At 36.1% G+C, this 17,850-nt stretch overlaps 2 protein-coding genes across 4 annotated transcripts; one reads left to right on the forward strand and one right to left on the reverse strand.

Annotated features, from left to right (window-relative positions):
- Positions 1-10: 10 nt before the first annotated feature.
- Positions 11-17,687, reverse strand: LOC106157824 (alanine--tRNA ligase, cytoplasmic). Of its 3 annotated transcripts, none has more exons than XM_087010674.1 (23): positions 17,668-17,687; positions 15,471-15,619; positions 14,888-15,076; positions 14,391-14,536; positions 13,824-14,015; positions 13,179-13,323; positions 12,364-12,509; positions 9,517-9,625; positions 9,220-9,258; positions 8,723-8,834; positions 8,013-8,137; positions 7,353-7,497; positions 6,857-7,026; positions 6,406-6,519; positions 5,949-6,086; positions 5,502-5,642; positions 5,062-5,174; positions 4,568-4,676; positions 3,324-3,449; positions 2,915-3,034; positions 2,243-2,329; positions 1,766-1,879; positions 11-1,391 (listed from the first exon to the last, which is right to left on the reverse strand). In XM_087010674.1, the coding sequence occupies exons 2-23, from the start codon at positions 15,612-15,614 to the stop codon at positions 1,215-1,217; spliced, it is 2,901 nt and encodes a 966-aa protein (XP_086866800.1). In that variant the 5' UTR covers positions 15,615-15,619; positions 17,668-17,687; the 3' UTR covers positions 11-1,214. The 3 variants fall into 3 exon arrangements, with proteins under 3 accessions (XP_086866800.1, XP_013389030.2, XP_086866801.1); XM_013533576.3 differs by lacking the exon at positions 17,668-17,687 and adding an exon at positions 17,427-17,614; XM_087010675.1 differs by lacking the exon at positions 17,668-17,687 and adding an exon at positions 17,052-17,074.
- On the forward strand, positions 11,127-12,212 carry LOC106157829 (lactadherin). The gene is made up of 2 exons (XM_013533590.2): positions 11,127-11,755; positions 11,999-12,212. The coding sequence occupies exons 1-2, from the start codon at positions 11,132-11,134 to the stop codon at positions 12,134-12,136; spliced, it is 762 nt and encodes a 253-aa protein (XP_013389044.2). The 5' UTR covers positions 11,127-11,131; the 3' UTR covers positions 12,137-12,212.
- Positions 17,688-17,850: the final 163 nt, after the last annotated feature.

The raw sequence follows: 17,850 nt of genomic DNA on the forward strand, positions 1-17,850 counted from the left end.
AAAGACCATGCATCTTTTAAAGTCATTAAATCTTTAGTCAGAAATACATTTTACTACATCTTCAGTTTGTAACAACAGTAGCATTATTTTGGCAAAGAATGGATTAATACAATGAAATGATATGGCATATGGAGTTTTAACAACATTCTATTCCCATAGATTTTAGATCGATCTATCCCCGCGGGGAGTCTCACTAGATTACTTCCAGATAATCCGACTTTAATGTCCGTCCCACCTACTACAAGCTGTAAGAGGGTAATTAACTTTCGTGTCTGCCCGGCTGACAGCTATTTAGTGTGAACCCCCAGGGAGTTAGGTCGATCTAAAGTAGGTCGATCTAATCTATGGAAATGGGGTGTATGACCCAACAGTACTTTACATTCATGCTGAAACAGACAACTTGCATCCAAAGGAAAAAATGAAATAGGACAAACATCATTAATATAATTGTGCTCCAATATCAAGAATCATAGTACTGCACATGTACCTCAAGTGAATGAATATATTCCACATAATTCTTTATGTTCTCAATATCAGATGAATTGCTACATAAATAGGAGAATGATATTATACACCCTGATCATTTTGGGACCTTGAGGAGAAACAGAACTGGGCTCTGTAACTTGAAGGATCGCGAATTACGCTGAGCGCAAGTGTCTCTATTCCATAACTCGGCATTTACTAACCTCATATAATAGCCTCGAAAGGTGATATCGCTATTGCAATTTGCAATGATTTTGAGTTACAGAGCCCTGAACGTCTTCTGCTAGAAGAACATGCCCCACGTATACTGACCTGGTTTCATACCAAAAATGCTTACTTCTCAACAGTTACTGTAGTTCACTGACATGAATCTTCCTTGCTTAGACATACTTGTTAGATTGATACTAACATTTATTTTGTATGAACTAGAACTTTCACTTGTAAGTTGTAAATTCTTAACAGCATAAAAACTTCCCTGTATGAAATCTTTCCATCTTTCGAGAATAACTACTAATACCACAAGTCAAACTGGTTCAGTTTTCTTTCAGACTTTCAGTTTTTCTTCCATATTTTTTGGAACAAGGAGTTTTCAGATCATAACCAAATGAAGCTTATTTATTTTCTATTGTCATAGCATCATATTCCTCTTTCACCTTTTATAGAGCAAAGACTTCATTATCCAAAATAAAAGTATTTGCTTATGGCTCAACTGTTATTATACTAATTTCTTTTCAATTCCCAAGCTTCATAGTAGAGAATTCTTCTGCCATCTTCATGGCCTCTGACAGCCCGCTGGTGTTGGTACCGGTGGCCTGAGCAGAGACGTCCTTTCCTCCGCCCTTTCCTTTGATTGTATCAGACAAATGTTGGACCCATTCGTTGGCCTTAAGACCCTTCGTACACACCTCCTGCAATGTCAGAAAAGTCGTTGAACAAATCAAATTTTGTACACCTTTGCTCTGTCCAAACTACTGTAGCATTTTGACAACTTGGTGATGTAGAAAGAGTTGCCATTGTTATGCATAAAAGGAAAAGTGATTATATATGGAAATGGACACTGATTAAATGATAAAAACAATGAATTCCCAAACACACCCCTGAAAAAAAATCCACAGAATTTGCTAACATATTTAAGAGTGACACCCAACTCATGCAACACACTGAATAAATGAGGCATTTTGACTACAAATGGTTAAAGATTACAAGAACCATGAAGCTGCCGCAATAACAAATGCCCAGTAATTTCGTAAAAATTATTATTTTGTCACTTTTTTTATATTACCTTGGGCACTCTGCTCATACATATGATCTTCCCTGCGTCCTCATCCACTGTGAAGAACATGGCTGCCGTCTGGGGGGAGAGACTGTTGTACTGCTTCATGGCTGCATCCAAGGCCTGGATATTAAACCATAATGTAGAGAATTATAACTGCTGGTGTAAAATATATACTTCTACCCATAAAGAAGTTTTGACAGATGTGAATATTTGTTATCATGTGTTTGGGTATGGGTATTTGCTTATAGGTCATCCTAACTTCTAACTGAATAGAATCTTATATGTAAAATATTTTCTTGTTTGTTTGACTTATAAAGAAATATTCTACAAATCTTTCATTTGCTGTATTTATTATTATACTTGAAACTCCATCATTCAGTGTTCTGCATATATAATATAATAATATTATGTAATTAAAAAAATTAACCAGGAATTAAAGAATGCAATAAACTATAGCAGACTCAGGAAGTAGTTACTGTGTACCTTTGCATTAGAACCTGCTTTGAATTCGTGGATGACAACAGGCTTGTTAGGACATGCCTCAATCATCTTCTTGGCTTCCTCAACAACCTACAAAGAGGAATTATACGAATATGTCAATCAGTGTCTTTAAATGCTAAGCAGGTTTCAAAATCACACATTATCAGAGTGCAACTCAATGTGCACACAATGAACTGATCAGCATAACTACATCTGAAATTACAATTGTTATTCTGGCCACCGCCACTTCTAAATTTGACCATCATGATTTTATATTTAATAACAAAATGTCCAGTAGAAGGCTCTGAACATGGTTTGAACAATAAAAAAGTTTATTAAATATTGTTCTGATCAGAATGCATATCTGTTTATATCTATGCTTCATTTGAAAGTTGTATGAATCATCACATTATATGGAGCTTTGAATCTGGAGCTTTGAAGTGAAAAACATTATAATCTACATTGTCCTGCATGTACTCCTACACATTTGGCTTTGAATGCAGCATTACAAACAGACACAGGTGATGTGTCAGTGCATAAAAACTATCACTTATCTATCATATAATCACCAGCTTTTCTGTATTCTACTCAAAGCCAGGAGGCGGCATGTTAATCTGTTAATCTGTTAATCTGATAGGGAATAAGATCTAACTTAAAGAGCACAGTGTTTAATACCTCTGTCATCACTGCCTGTTTCCTGGCTTTATCCAAGTCGTCCAGGGCCTTCTTCAGTCCCTTGAGCTCATTTCTTATATTGTCTTTCCTCCAGTAGGGTATCGTAGCCTGAGATGCTTCCTATGAATAGATGAAAACGAATAAATAAATAAATAAATAAATAAATAAATAATAAATTATCATTACAGGAATAAAAATAAATTGAAGAAAAGATTTTTATTGTAATCAAAAGAATCTAGTGTTAACATATTTTTAGTATGCAAACAAGTGTTATTGGATACTGAAGCAAAGTTTTTATTTATCAAATTTTGTTTGAACCCAACTCAGGTGATAAATATATCTTATATACACACAAGTGTTATTGGATACAGACAAGAAGGTTTATGAATCAAATACTGTTGGACCTCACCTCTGTTAACCTTACTATCTCTGTGGACAGCTGTTTCTGAGTGAATTGTTGCGTTTTGCTATTTTGCTCAATTTTCTGTTTCAAGGCTGCCAGATCTTTGTCTAATAGCCCAGCTTTGTGTAGCGCCTGAAATATCAAAAACAAATACAATTTGAAATATTGATTTAACATGAAATGTTGGAAACTTAAAACAGACGATAACCCTGTGTGTTTTAAATCATGAAAAGAATTCTTTTTTTTTCTTTTTATAACTCACACGACAAAAGTCAGTTAATAATAATTCCCATTTGTTAACCCTATTAAATGCTTAAACCTACAGGCGCATGCATTCAAACAGATTTGTTACCATGTGGGTACAGTAACAGTGTTGAATGGAGTTAACTTAAGTATTGTTATTTGTATATATGCTGTTGTTTGAAGATTTGTAAGATGAATGTTTTTTGTTACTTTAAAAGTGTTACTGCAAGGAAAGATAAGTGTAACTGGTATGGCTTGGGGAGGGGGTGAGGCCACATCTCATAGTGGAAGATTACCTATGTTTTCTATACTTTAGGAATAGAATTTATGGGTTTTTTTTTTAATATTTATCTCAAGGTCCATTATAACTTGCCACGTTGTTGTATTTTAAGGAAGAAATATTACAGAAGAATAAACACTCTTGAAATATTACATTGTGTTTTGTCCATTATATATGACAATAATAATGATAATATAATTATCAAAAATTAATAAATCAATGAATTAATGAATAATAAATAAAATAAAAAAATAGATAAAAGCGGTGGACCTACGTCGGCCCACCAGCTACTTGTCGCCGGTGGGCCGACGTTGGGCCGCTCAAGCTGTATGTCGCTGGTGGGCCAACGTTGGACCGATGGTCAGGCCAACGTAGGCCCACCGGCGACAGTAGCTGGTGGGCCGACGTAGTTGGAGTCGGCGGCCCAACGTCGGCCCACCGGCGACATGCTATCTGGGTTGCTTCTAAGTCACCCAATCCTTTTTGAAGTCAAGAATTATATTTTGATGGTAATTCATCTGTGAAGTCTATTGATTATAAGCTTAAACTTTTCAATTTCTACGCTAACATGAGCTTATAGTAACACACACCAAGGAAGGTCATGGTAGTGATCAAAAACTGTGAGGTACAAGATAGAGATAAAGATATAACATAAACAATTGTATTTTTAATTCAATCTATCTCTGTTATTTAAAAAGATGAAGTTACCGAATTTTTATCAATTTACCTTTTCTGCCTCATGTCCAGTGATGGCCACTATCCTCCTGATGCCCTTGGCAATGGCCTCCTCTGACACCACCACAAAGTCACCAAGATGACCACTGCGCTGTAGATGACTGCATAAGGGATAAAAAATGAAAGTCAGAAAGCAGCATTTTCAATCTGTGAAAAAGACCAAAAAGTTCATCCAGTAATTTAATGTGCAACTCTGTGACAATTCCCTGTGGGATGGGGTACGATGGGGTGGGGGTGGGGGTGGGGGGGGGGGGGGAACATGAAGTGTGTGAATGTTTGAAATGTGGTATTTTTAATATGTTTATTTAATATTTTATATAGATAATTTTAAACTTCAAAACAGAAAATATCTAGAATATTCACTGACAGTAGTATCTATATAAATAAAAACTTGCAATACTTGTTTTATTCAACGTTTTGATTTTATGACTCCATATCACATAAAACCACAGACGCACTGAAAATGAGACGAATTCTGCCACTTACGTGCCCCCACAGAACTCCACTGTGGTCAGTGATCCCGCGGGACCTGTCGGGTCAGCCACCAGGTCTTCTATAGGAACTCCCACTGACACCACTCTGACAGGGTCTGGGTATGTCTGGAAACACAGAGCATTACTCCAGTATATTAACAGTGAAAGACTGAGTATTAGCTGTGTGTTGAACTAAAACCACTAAGAGATATTTCAAAGTATCAAAACTGGTGCTCGCAACCAAAATATTGTGAAAACTTAGTTTGCGAGAAAGAGTTCTGTAGTTGTAGTCCTAAAAATAAGTTGTCACAAAAACATGAAATACAAGATCACACATGGAGGAATTTCATAGTCAACTAAGCTTGTGACAAAAGAGCTTTTAATCTCTTTCATCCACCAAAGTGATAAAACTTATTAAACATACTACAGTAACTACTACCACACGTTCCTGACCTCATCAAACACTGCTCTAAGTCCCTGGATAGACTTGGCAATAGGTAAAGCCACATCCTTGGCATACACTGGCTCATTCTTCTTGGCTATACCATTAGTGATCTCTTCCACTTCCTTCACTTGTGCAGCAGTCATAGAGCCCTGGGAGGAGATAAATGCTTATATTAATATATTTATATATCAATACCAAAACCCTGGGAGCAGAATGAAGCATGGGATAGTACTAAGTCTTGCACTTATTCTTATAATTAAGAAAACTGGAAATAAGTTCTTCAGTAACTGGTGACAATATCAACGTCAATAAATAAAAGCTTTAAAGCAAACCCAAAAATGTAATCTAAGTGTAAATAGCTAATCCTGACACATTAAAAATCAACTGACTGTCTATAATGCTTCCTGGTAGCATATAACAAAATTACACATGGAAGTTAAGAAGGCACTCCACACCTTTGCAGTGAAATCAAATCTCAAACGATCTGGGGCGACCAGTGAGCCTCTCTGGTCAGCCTCCCCCAGCACCTTCCTCAAGGCAAAGTTCAGCATGTGTGTCCCAGTGTGGTTACTCATCACTGGCCGTCTGCGTCCCTGAGAAAGTAACAGTATCGTTTTAAATATTATTTCAACTTTCAAGGAATCATAAAGAACAAGATGATCTTATTAAGAGAAGAACTTGGACTTATAATGTAACTGAATTCATTTATATTGATTTTCTGTTGCAAAATTATTTAAGATATTAAAACAATATTATCCTCAGAACGCTAAGACTAAGTAGCAACTGATCTTGGAGAAGTGTGTGTGTATGTGTGTGTGTGTGTGTGTGTGTGTGTGGGGGGGGGGGGGGGGGGCTTTCTGCCAGTAAGTAGGCATTACAAACCCTGTACCTCATCCAATGTTTCCTACTCACCTCATCAATGGCCAGTTTGACAGTGTCTCCCACTTTCAGAGTACCTTCCACACTTCCAATATGGAGGACATAGCCACCACGCACTTGGACGTTCTTCACCACAAATTCAAACTCCTGGAAGGAGACAAAAAGCATCATGTCTTTATGAAGCAACTACTTGTCAATCTATATAGAAACAAGCAAATTCATTCTCCAAACCATTTTACCAGGCAAATAATGATCACAATCTAGAATTAGTCTCATTTTGAATTCAAACTCACATTACAATACATTACATTACATTATATTACATTAAAAATGTAGAAAACATTTCTTTAACTGGATCTTCACATATAATTTGAAAGGTCCCAGTCAAACAAATCCTTCTTCTAACAGAGAAATAATTATGAGATAGCCACACAGAACAAGCAGACCAATCTCTTGACAAAGACATTCTCAGGAGATCACAAACCTCATCTCCCTCCTTGGTGATAAACCCCTCATCATACGTCTGGCCACCAGCCTCTGCATAGAAACATGTCCTGTCCAGCAGAATGCCGCACTCCTGACCACTGCCCACCTCGCTGACCATCTGCTTGTTCATCCTGATGGCCTTGACCTTGGCAGTGCAGGATTCAAATACTGGAGGAAATAACGATGCAAAATATCCAGCAGCCCATCAATGATGACTTGCCAGTAATAAATAGATTTTCTAAATCACTTTAAAGAATGCAATGCATACTTTTGAACTTTGTTAGGAGAAACGGGTCTATTTTTTTCATCAGCCAATAAATATTAATCTTCATCAAACTTTCAAATGATTTTTTTTTATTAAATTTGAAAATTTGGCAAAATATAAGATGTTTAAGTGAGACAAGTCAAGTAGGCTGACAACCAAAGCAATAAAATACCTAAAAAAATTTTAATTAAATAACCAATAATTAAGAAATATAATAAACAATATTTACCATAGTTGCCAGATTCATCAGAGGTATAGTTATACTTAGGCAGGTCATCTGTTGGTGGGAAACCTTGACTCTGTAACTCATTGAGAGCGTGAACATCCAGACTGATCTGATCATCTACTGTACCACCACCTGCCTGAGATGTCAACTAAAACAAACAAGAACCAAATGTTTAATCTTTATTCTTGGATAGTTTTGAGAAATTTTAGTATATGGCTTCCAGGACATGTTATCTTGTCTCAGTAATGAATCATTATCATATTAATGTGTTCCATGTATACTGAGACACCCTGTGTATAATGATGCTATGTGCTAATGCAAATTGATACATTTATTGCAATAAAATGGTAAACCTGCTTGGTTTCTATATCTACCTACTTCAAAATATTGTACAAAAAAAAAATCAGCATGTTTTAACTTATTCTCATACCAGCTCCTTGGTATTTAAATGAACATTCCAAGTAACTTTCCAAGTAAAATTTCAGATGCTTTTACTGCAATCAAATTTATTTCATGAAGGTTTTCAAAAAAAAAATATATATATATATATATATATATATATATATATATATATATAATGATAATAATTATAATGATAATAATCAATAAAAGTAAAAAAGCATCTCTACTATAATCTCTACTATATGTTACTAATTAATTTACCTGAGCTTGTTTCTTGGAGTCTTCGTACCCGTTCATGTCCACGTCCAGTCCCTTCTCCTCCACCATTAGCTGAGTCAGGTCTACAGGGAAGCCATACGTGTCATACAGACGCCAGGCAAGATCACCTGAAAAAATGTTTTTCATAAATGAAATAATTCAAAGATAAACTGGAAAGTGAAATCTGTTCAATTATAAAAAATCCTAAATAGAAACGACCAAACAAAATAAAGAAGAGAGGTTTTTAGAGCAGACAGCAGGGTGACATCTACCTGGAAGTCATGTGTCTAAGACTCCGTTCACATGAAAAATCTATTTTCTAAAAATCTATTTTCTATTTGTGGTATCTTGTGATCACTCCGAGCGCAGCCGAGAATTAATTACAGCTTTGGAAGTAACTGGCTTGCGCTGCCAGTAATTACGCCACAGGGTATTCAGGGCACAGACCGTGATCACAAGATACCGCAAATTGAAAATAGATTTTTAGAAAATAGACTTGTCATGTGAACGGAGCCAAACTCAGATGACAATCAAGATCAACTTATTTTTTAGAAATTATATATAATGGCTTTCAGAGATAGTCCTACAAATGAAAAGTACTGACTAATTTTGTTTCAAAAAATCTCAATCACACATGCTTAAAAGAACCTAAAAGTTTTCTAAATAAAATCTTTAGAAATCCAAAACTGTGACTAACAATCACTAGTACAAACCTGGCAATGTTTTACAGTCTCCCAGTTTACCAATGGTCCTCATCAAAAGTTTTTGTCCTCTGGATAAAGTCTTCAAGAACTGGGCTTCCTCTTCATTTATAATATCTTTTACCTGGTAAATTAGAAAACAAGAAATAAGAAGAAAAAGAATTAATTGGAGACATTTTATTTAATCAAGTGTGCCAATTACCTAACAGGAAGTTGTCATTTTCCTGTAGCCACACCTAAATTATCAAATTTTTGCACTGACTAAGTATTTCAGCCTAGAATGATATGCATCTGAAGACAAAACAAAACCACTGGAAATTAGTAAAATTTCCTCACACTCATGTTGACTGGACACTTGCCATCTGTATAACATTTGATATCTTCACATGGAATGTCTTCAAAGAACTTTATGCTATACTATTTAAAAATGCTTTACTTTTGACCAGAAGTGAGAAAATGAACAGAGTGAGCACATACAAATTGTTTTAAACATAAGAAAAGTAACATACCATTTCTGGGTCTTTCTTGAGTTCAGGAAATGCATCACCCTGAATTTAAATAGTAAATCAATAATGAATCATTGAAATCAAGGCAATGCGTGGCAAACACTTGCAAAAAAGTTATAAAACCAATTTACATTAAAGATAGCATTATTCTTATAAAGTTTTAGAACATTGCCATGACCCCCCTCCCCTAAAAAAAATCTGAACTATAAGGTACAATAAGTCTACTGTATGTATTCTCATATTCTGTTAAGATAAAAGCACTTTCAAAGTTCTCCCATCAAAAAAATCACAAAGACTCACCAATAACAAAACAACAGTGTCCACTAAAGAAGCAAAGGTTCCTGGCTTGGCTCCAAGTTTTTCCGTGGCATACCTGACCCCACGCCTAAGAATTCTTCTCAATACATATCTTGAAATACAAAAAAGAACTCGGGTAAAACCACTGTTAACTTCATAACTCCATCCAATCTACTTTTTGAATTTTATACTCACTGAATGTATTGATAGATACATGTTAGCTTTCCTTTGAAATATAGACTAAAGTACTCAAATCTGAAGCCCTATTCATTATATTTTGAATTCACAGAAATCATATAGAAATTGCAGAAAAATTGTTAAAGCACTCAAATTATTCTTGATAAAAAGAGCAGGATCCCAGAGGGTTGAGTATGCCCGAAAAAATCACCAATTTTCTTGTAGAAGCACAAGAAGTCAACAGAAAGTTAACACTTTCATTCATGGAATTCAGATACAGGAAATAATTAACCAGATCCCAATTTCACAAATAAACTGACCCCAGGTTCCCTGTCAAAGAATATAATACTAACATTACATGGTCACATGTGCACATCTTGCCCTATCAGGAACAACACTCTCATGGAAATCCCAGTCAACTTAGCCAGGGAACTCCGATACAGACAAAAATTCACTCGAGGTTTACTTTCACCACCTGATCAACCTGCAGGGCTACCAGATGCCAAGATGATGTGGCCTGAATTTGGAACTTAAAACCCCTAAGTTATTTTTGGACAAAAAACATTGGCATGTCGCGGGGTCAGTGGATGAGATGGGTTGGCAATGGGCCTAATACCTTGAGTACTACCAGTGCTCACATTGTTGAAACTAATCATGCTCTTCACGAGAAAATTACTCCAGCAGGATATGATAGGATATGAAAGTGGTTTGAAAATTATCACTCATATATTAAGGGAAGAATGAAAAAGAATGAAAAACGGAGATCGCGTAGATGAATAAATAATTACTAATGAAGCAATAATTCTAACCCTGAACTCAGCTTTCTACCTCAGCAGTTTTTAATTATGTCTTAATTTTCTCAAAAACATCATTTCTTGGAAAATTCAAGCACTCCACTTGAAATGCACCTACTGGGGCACAATCCAACAAACATACAAAAAAGTCAAAAGACACTAAAAAGAGTTTACTCTGTGGGTCTCACATGGTGAAAACTTTCAAATACCTCTGAGTCACTTATTCCAAAATATTCTTTGGATAACAACAAAGGGGACTCTCTTGCTATAATAACACAACTCATCACGATCATGAATTACAAATAATTTCTACAGAAACAATGGGAATTTATAAGACAAATATTTCAGGTAATACCCTCATAAAATCTACACCACAAAACAAGCAAGTTGTACTGTGAAACCACTGGGAGTAAAGGACTGGAGACAGAGTTTGATGCACTGTATCCTGGCCAAGAACAGGAAACAGTGAGTTACTTAATGTCCTAAAAAACAAGCACTCAATATCTATAATATTCATTATAAAGGGCTTGATTAACAAAATCTGAAAAAAAGGGGAAATTCAGAAGATAAAGAGGGATAAGTCAATTTACTACCATTTCCTGACAATCATCATTGCATAATATAAATATGTGCCTGTGTATCACCACATGGATTATTTTGGAGCTGGCCAAGCTCAACGCGCTCGAAGTTCATCTCCCTGGAGACGTCAACCTGATTGGAAAATGTGCTGGTCATTCTGGCTGTTAAGTGTCATCTCCGCAGCTTTCTTCACTCTGCAATGCAGTGCTGACAAGAAACATTGTCCAGTAACCAGCGATGACGCCTACATTTACACCTTAACCATCCCAAAAAGCCAAGAACTTTGCAAACTACAGGAACAGATGGAGTCCTTGCTGGAACAAATGAACCTGCTGTCGGAGAAAGTGAGCAACCTGCAGGGAGAAGGCGGGACAAGCAGTGTCGCCACCTGCAGGAAACCACTGGTCTCAGGCGCCAATGGGATATCAGACGGTCAAATAACAGCATCTACGGAATATAACACAGCTCACGGTCCACGACTTGTGCGTCTTAACAACACTGGCACGCCATGGTGTGCTCTTGTCATGGACTCCAACCAATGGATTCAATTTGATTTTGGGAGGCCCCAAAAAATAACAGCAATTGCCACTGGTGGACGCATGAATTTTCCACAATGGGTCAAGAGCTACAAGATAAAGTATGGGAATCTCTCCAACGCTCTGAGCCAATTCCAGTTCATTTCTCAGGATGTGGTGAGTACTTTAACGGTAGATTCAAAGGGGCACAGTGAGACAATTGCCCCAAAACCTTAGCTTCGTAGCTGATTCATTCTCCCCCACTTCATTTTTCCAGCTCCATTTTATAATTACTGAGTGATGGTTTGTGTGTGTGTGTGCGCGTGCGTGCGTGCGTGTGTGTGTGTATGACAGAGATGCTCACACAAACACATACAATCTTGGTCAAGACAAAAAATGTGAAATCAAAATTTTTTCCAGGTTTTTACAGGCAATGATGACCAAACCACAGTTGTGATCAACACTCTGCCGCATCCCATTGCAGCTAGCTACCTGCGCATCTATCCAGTGGACTACCACGCCCATATTTGTATGCGTGCTGAGGTCTTTGGTTGTTAAAGAAATTGCCAACATCTTGGCTTTTTGAAGAGAGCTTTATGGGATAAATTTTAAATAATAAAGATGCACAAAACAGGTCAATTTTTCAATTTTGATGCAATAACAAATAATGCATAACAGCACAATCAACAACAAATTTTTTTCATGCACAACAGGTAACACGAACAATAAGAAAATAGGTTCAGGCACATGAAAGTTCACTCACACTAAAAATACTTGTCACTCACCCTCTTCCTACACTGTCTGGTCTTCCTCCGTCAGATAAAGCAACAGTTAGTGTCCTGGCGTGATCTGCCAGCACACGGTAAGCCATATCTACTCCGTCCGCGTCCTCTTTACCAACCTTGCCTGCATAGGGACGGGCTCCAGTGTTCTGTGAAATTTAATATATCGATTAAAAAATGCCATGCCTTTTTATGGTGAAAGATATTTTTAACAAGAAAACATCTTTACCTTAAAATGAATAAAATATTTTGTCGCCAGTTTCACATAGAACTGATCTAGACTTAAAGCTGTGATTGAATTTTACTCATTAAAAAAAGTCATGACCTTAACATGAATAATACAAATATTTTCAGGATAACCACATAAAGATCCAAACTGAGAAACTCTTTTCTCTATCTTTAGCTTTGAGGGCATTTGAATTTTCAAATTGAAAATGCTGTTTACTATTACACATTGTTCTATACAGCTTATTGATAATCCCCAGCAGGATTTTTAGTCTTTCTTTATAACAATAAATTCTTGCACAGAATACAGTCTGTATAGCTGCTTTATAATCATAAATCCATAGGTAATAATACAAAAAAAAAAAAACATCTTCTTTTGAATTGTCTGCCACCGAAGAAGTTAGTCTCTGTAAGAGTGCATGGTTTACCAACTGCAAGGAGCAATCCTCTGAATGGTGTCAAATATTGACAAGAACATGTCACTACCATAGTAAGATACTGGTTAATGCAATGACCTACCTTCTGAATGGTGTCAAAGATTGACATAAACATGTCACTATCATACTCTTATCCTCCTAACTGTCATGACATACCTTCTGAATGGTGTCAAAAAGTGGCATAAACATGTCAGTGTCGTAGTTGGACATCTTCTGCTGCACCACGGAGACCAGTCTCTCCAGGCCCATGCCACAGTCAATGTGCTTTGAAGGGAGGAGCTTGAGGGACCCATCATTTTCTCTATAAAAACAATTAAAAAGATTTATGTTTCAACTTTTTTAGTATAAAAACACCACATAAAGCTGACCTGGTTTTGAATCTTTTGAATCTTGGCTCAACTTCCTTATTTTTAAAAAGAATCTACATAATGCTGCCTTGGATTTGGTAACATCCAGAGCATTTACAAGCATTCACAAGTGCTAGAAACGTCTTTTTGAAACAGGGCTTTTCCCAGGATTGGGGGCACAGGCCTTCCAAAATTACCACCTGTAATTTCCTACAAAATTTCAGGGAGTCCAAGTATGCCTAAAGCCGTCATATTTCTCAAAATTCCATAAGCCATCCAGCCCCCTTTGAAATGACAGGCCGTCTGGTGATGCTGGAGGCCATCCAAATGACTGATGGGTGGTTCAATAGGAAAACCCTTGTTTTTAACTCATTATTATATCTAAAATATATTTTTGTCCAGGAAACTTTAAGATAATTCCCAAATCTGGAGTAAATTCTTTGACGAAGTATACCTGTTATACTGAATGAACACCAAATTCCAAATTTCCAGGACATCCGGGTCGTCCATGTTGACAAGGTGTTTGGCATCTCTGCCTCCTATCCTGTCATAGTGGATCTCTGAGCAGGGTCCACACGGTCCCGTCTCCCCCATCTCCCAGAAATTATCCTTCATGTCAAACGGCAGAACTCTATCAGCAGGAAGACTGCAATAGAACATTAAAACTGAATAAAATACTGACTTCTTATTGGAAGTTTATATTTAGTCCAATAACCTTGTATCAGCTGAAATTTAAAAGCCCAAAATAAAAGATCAGAATAAATCCAGGGCGATGAAGCGTTTAAAAATATGTGAGATAATACGCTGGCACCTGAGCAATATATGCCAGAATACCTATCACTGATGCCTGAGGTGTTACAGAGGGTGGCAGGGTATTACTTGCCATACATACCACGAGAAAACACTTTGATTTCACCGAAAAAAAAAAAAAAACCTTAAACTGACGAAAGCATATATTGCCACAGTCACATCTCTAGGTATGTACCTGTATGATTTTTTACAAAATATTTGTGAGACATACCCTAGTTTTATCCAAATTTCCTTAGCTTCTTCATCAGGTTCCAAACCTGACGGCTCATGTCCTCCAAAATATGTGACGTACAGACGGTCCTTTTCTAGCTTCATCCTTTCTGTCAGAAATTCCCACGCCCATGCACATACCTCTTTCTACATGATGAAAATTAACCAATAGATGAAAACAAAAACAGCTTAAAACACTTATAATATTTGCTATGAGAAATGATGTCCAAGGCCACAAACCACAGCAAGTACAACAACATTTACTTGGTTCAAAAGGTATCAGCTTGTCAAATCTTTAAATAGGATCATGTTTAATTTTGCATATAATTATACCAATTAAGGTAAAAGCCAGGTTTTCATAACATTTTTCAAAAGTTTTATAATTGCAAAATTCCATCTTACTGCAAAATTCTTCAGCACTTATCAAAACATATAACAATTTTCTATATAAAATCAATTTCACAACAAAAAAACTTTTTTTCCAAACACTAAACCCACCTTGAAATAGTCTCCAAATGACCAATTTCCCAACATTTCAAAGAAGGTGTGATGGTACACGTCCTTGCCGACGTCGTCCAGATCGTTGTGTTTCCCTCCTGCTCGGATACACTTCTGGCTGTTAGCGGCTCTAACCCACTTAGACATGTCACTATTGGGATCAACTGTGCCCAAGAATATGGGTTTAAACTAGGCAAGAAATAAACAATAAGATATTAAATAAGTTTTTAAAACAGAAGTGTATTATACAATTCTTAAAAAGAAGAATATTTATCTATTCTATAAGTTGAGTCCATATCTAACTGTATTTTCTTTACTTTTTTTAAAACCTTAGACTGACAAAAATAGAACTTCATAATGGTACCATATTTAATTTTTGTTATTATCTTGCTGGCAATCTTCAGAGAAAAAGTGAACATCAATTTGAAAGAAGAGACAGTACCTTGTGTTGAGACAACACCTTGTAAGCACTTGCTTCTTATAAAAACAACATAAAATTCATCAAGTCAACCTGATGCACCCCTTTCCCCATTGACAGTAACACACACGTGCTTGCACGCACGCACAATTTCACAGACATTACCTGGTTCATGCCAGCATTGGCAAACAGCAGCGTGGGATCTTCATGAGGAATGACGGAGGAGGAATGGACGTAAAGATGCTCCTTCTCAGCAAAGAAATCTATGAAGGCTTTACGCACATCATTACCACTCATATTCTGGTCCATTGTGGCTGAAATCAGAGAAATACATACTTTTTTTTTCCTTTTGGCAACACATTGACCACATAATATTTACTAAGATCACAATCACGTTTGGTGATTTAGCCACACATCTGAAAGATTTTCTTTGTCCAGTGAATCATAACGTTTGAATTTTTTTTTTTTTTTTTTTTTTTTTTGGGCATTTTCATTTTTGAGTTCCATGAAAATGATCTTGTTCATTCAAGACAAAATGTGTTTTAGTGACCAAAAATTCAGTACCAACTGCAAACCAAAATGATTCCTTCATTTTTCACACAAAATCCAAATACAGTATGTAGCCCATGCCTTAAGAACTCTCTACATCTATAAATCAAATATAAATGCATGCAATTGCATAAACTCTTGCAACAAACAGCACAAACCTGAAACTGGAACTTATAATCATTCCATTACTAGTACATAGTGATCACAAATAATACCTGTTAATCTACAAGGTTCTAATGCTAAATGCTGCTTAGAACTACTGATCCCTAATTACTTTTGGTACCCAAAGAGACAAACACTGATAGCATCTGTATGTTACAAAGCATCAATTGTACAAAGCATGTTATTGCAGCATAAAACTGCATCAATGCCCCTTTTTTTATAACCAATAACCACCATTATGTCTCCAAAACATTACAGGATTCCTGCATGAAAATCATCATTAAGCTTAAGACCAATTGACCTTGTAATGTTTTCAGACAAGGGAATGTTCAATGAGTCTTATGTTACATAGATAATTGGCCCAAGAGTTTTTAACATGCAATCTAGACAAACAAATAAAATACACTCCTTTTTGTAAAATTACATTTTAAACCACACAATTTGAAAATGTAATAATACAATCTAGCATCAGACTTCATAAATCAAAATTAAATTAAAGCTTTGGTTTTTCCTTCTATCAATAACATTATTTACAGGCTAATATCAGCTTACTGTAAAAGTGTGCAGAGATTAATTATCTAATTAGTTTCTATAATTCTCGTGAGCTTTCTCACTGCATACAAAATATTGACAGCCATCACATATCTGGTCAGGTATTGTTGCATTTCTAGCATTAAATTGCTTTTTATTGTTTTGTGTGCTATTTCCCCATTAACTGTAGTTCCACAAGTTAATGTTGTTTAGTCACAACATCTTCTACTGTAGCTGATGCAACAAATATCAAGATTTTGGTTAATATGTGTATCTCTTCTGTTCAAAAAGATAGCAAAAATTTTGACTGATTTCTACACAGTTTATATCAAATGACAAGCTCAAATTAATAATATCTGGCAAAAGAACAGTGAAATTAAAAGCATCCATAAAATGTCCATAATCAATGACATATCAAGTTAACATATAAGATAATAATAACTGTTGATGCTATTTCATTTTCAAAAATTCCAAACTTAATGTAGGTACACGTAACTGACATACCTGTGATCTTCCTTCTGTGTATGTTTTTGGGAATCAAATCAAGATAAAGGTAATTTAGGCAAATCCAAGAACTTTCGGAAGTTAGGTTGAGAATGTGTTTAGTCAGTGATATTGAACTGACAACAAACTTTATGATCGCGAGGAATACATATTGCGTTTAACACCACTGTCAACTAAGGTTCATTTTAAATACACCCCAAACACCACTGTCATTTTCTGATGCAATGGTAAAGCAAAGACATCCATCTTGATCATTCATGCCAACTGAACCGGCAACACAAACAATTTGCCGTACTTTACCTTACTGATGCAATGCATGAGAAATGACATGGCAATCAAACATCAATATCTATATGCTATATGGTAGTACCATACCTGAGACCTCCTTCAGTGTACTCTCTACACTATCGGCCAAGATGAACTGCCAACTCAACTAGACAATTATCAGCAATATGGTCGAGATGGAGCCGTGGAACACCCAAGTCGATGCTCTTACGAGGAATAAAGTAATGCTAAGAGAAATAATGCTACCAGACCGTTTTCGAAAGGTTAGGCTAATCAGCCAATTTTCAACATATTTCGATAGGGTTTTATAAGTCTTTTACTTAATATATACCTGTTAATAGATATCTATATACAGTTTCGTTTGGCGCAAGGTTTTCAAGGCTGAATAAAGGTCAATTTTTTTCCCATTTCAGGTTGTCGTTAAATACATGTGTGCCGGGTAATTTACACCCTTCAATAAATTTAAGAACATGCACCACATGAATATTTTATAAGGCGTTCAACCTTACTTAGT

Source organism: Lingula anatina, chromosome 4, assembly GCF_051362555.1.
Source record: "Lingula anatina isolate TDL-2025a chromosome 4, LinAna3.0, whole genome shotgun sequence".
Taxonomy (NCBI): Eukaryota; Metazoa; Brachiopoda; class Lingulata; order Lingulida; family Lingulidae; genus Lingula; species Lingula anatina.

What these genes read in the sequence shown, in the direction of transcription:
- LOC106157829 (XM_013533590.2), top strand. Translation starts at nt 11,132, where the DNA reads ATGGATTATTTTGGAGCTGGCCAAGCTCAACGCGCTCGAAGTTCATCT. An exon ending in AGTTCATTTCTCAGGATGTG is followed by an intron (nt 11,756 to 11,998) that starts GTGAGTACTTTA and finishes AATTTTTTCCAG; the next exon opens with GTTTTTACAGGCAATGATGA.
- LOC106157824 (XM_087010674.1), bottom strand. Translation starts at nt 15,614, where the DNA reads ATGGACCAGAATATGAGTGGTAATGATGTGCGTAAAGCCTTCATAGAT. An exon ending in GTGGAGTTCTGTGGGGGCAC is followed by an intron (nt 4,677 to 5,061) that starts GTAAGTGGCAGA and finishes TCCCTTATGCAG; the next exon opens with TCATCTACAGCGCAGTGGTC. An exon ending in CTGGACATGAGGCAGAAAAG is followed by an intron (nt 3,450 to 4,567) that starts GTAAATTGATAA and finishes TTGATATTTCAG; the next exon opens with GCGCTACACAAAGCTGGGCT.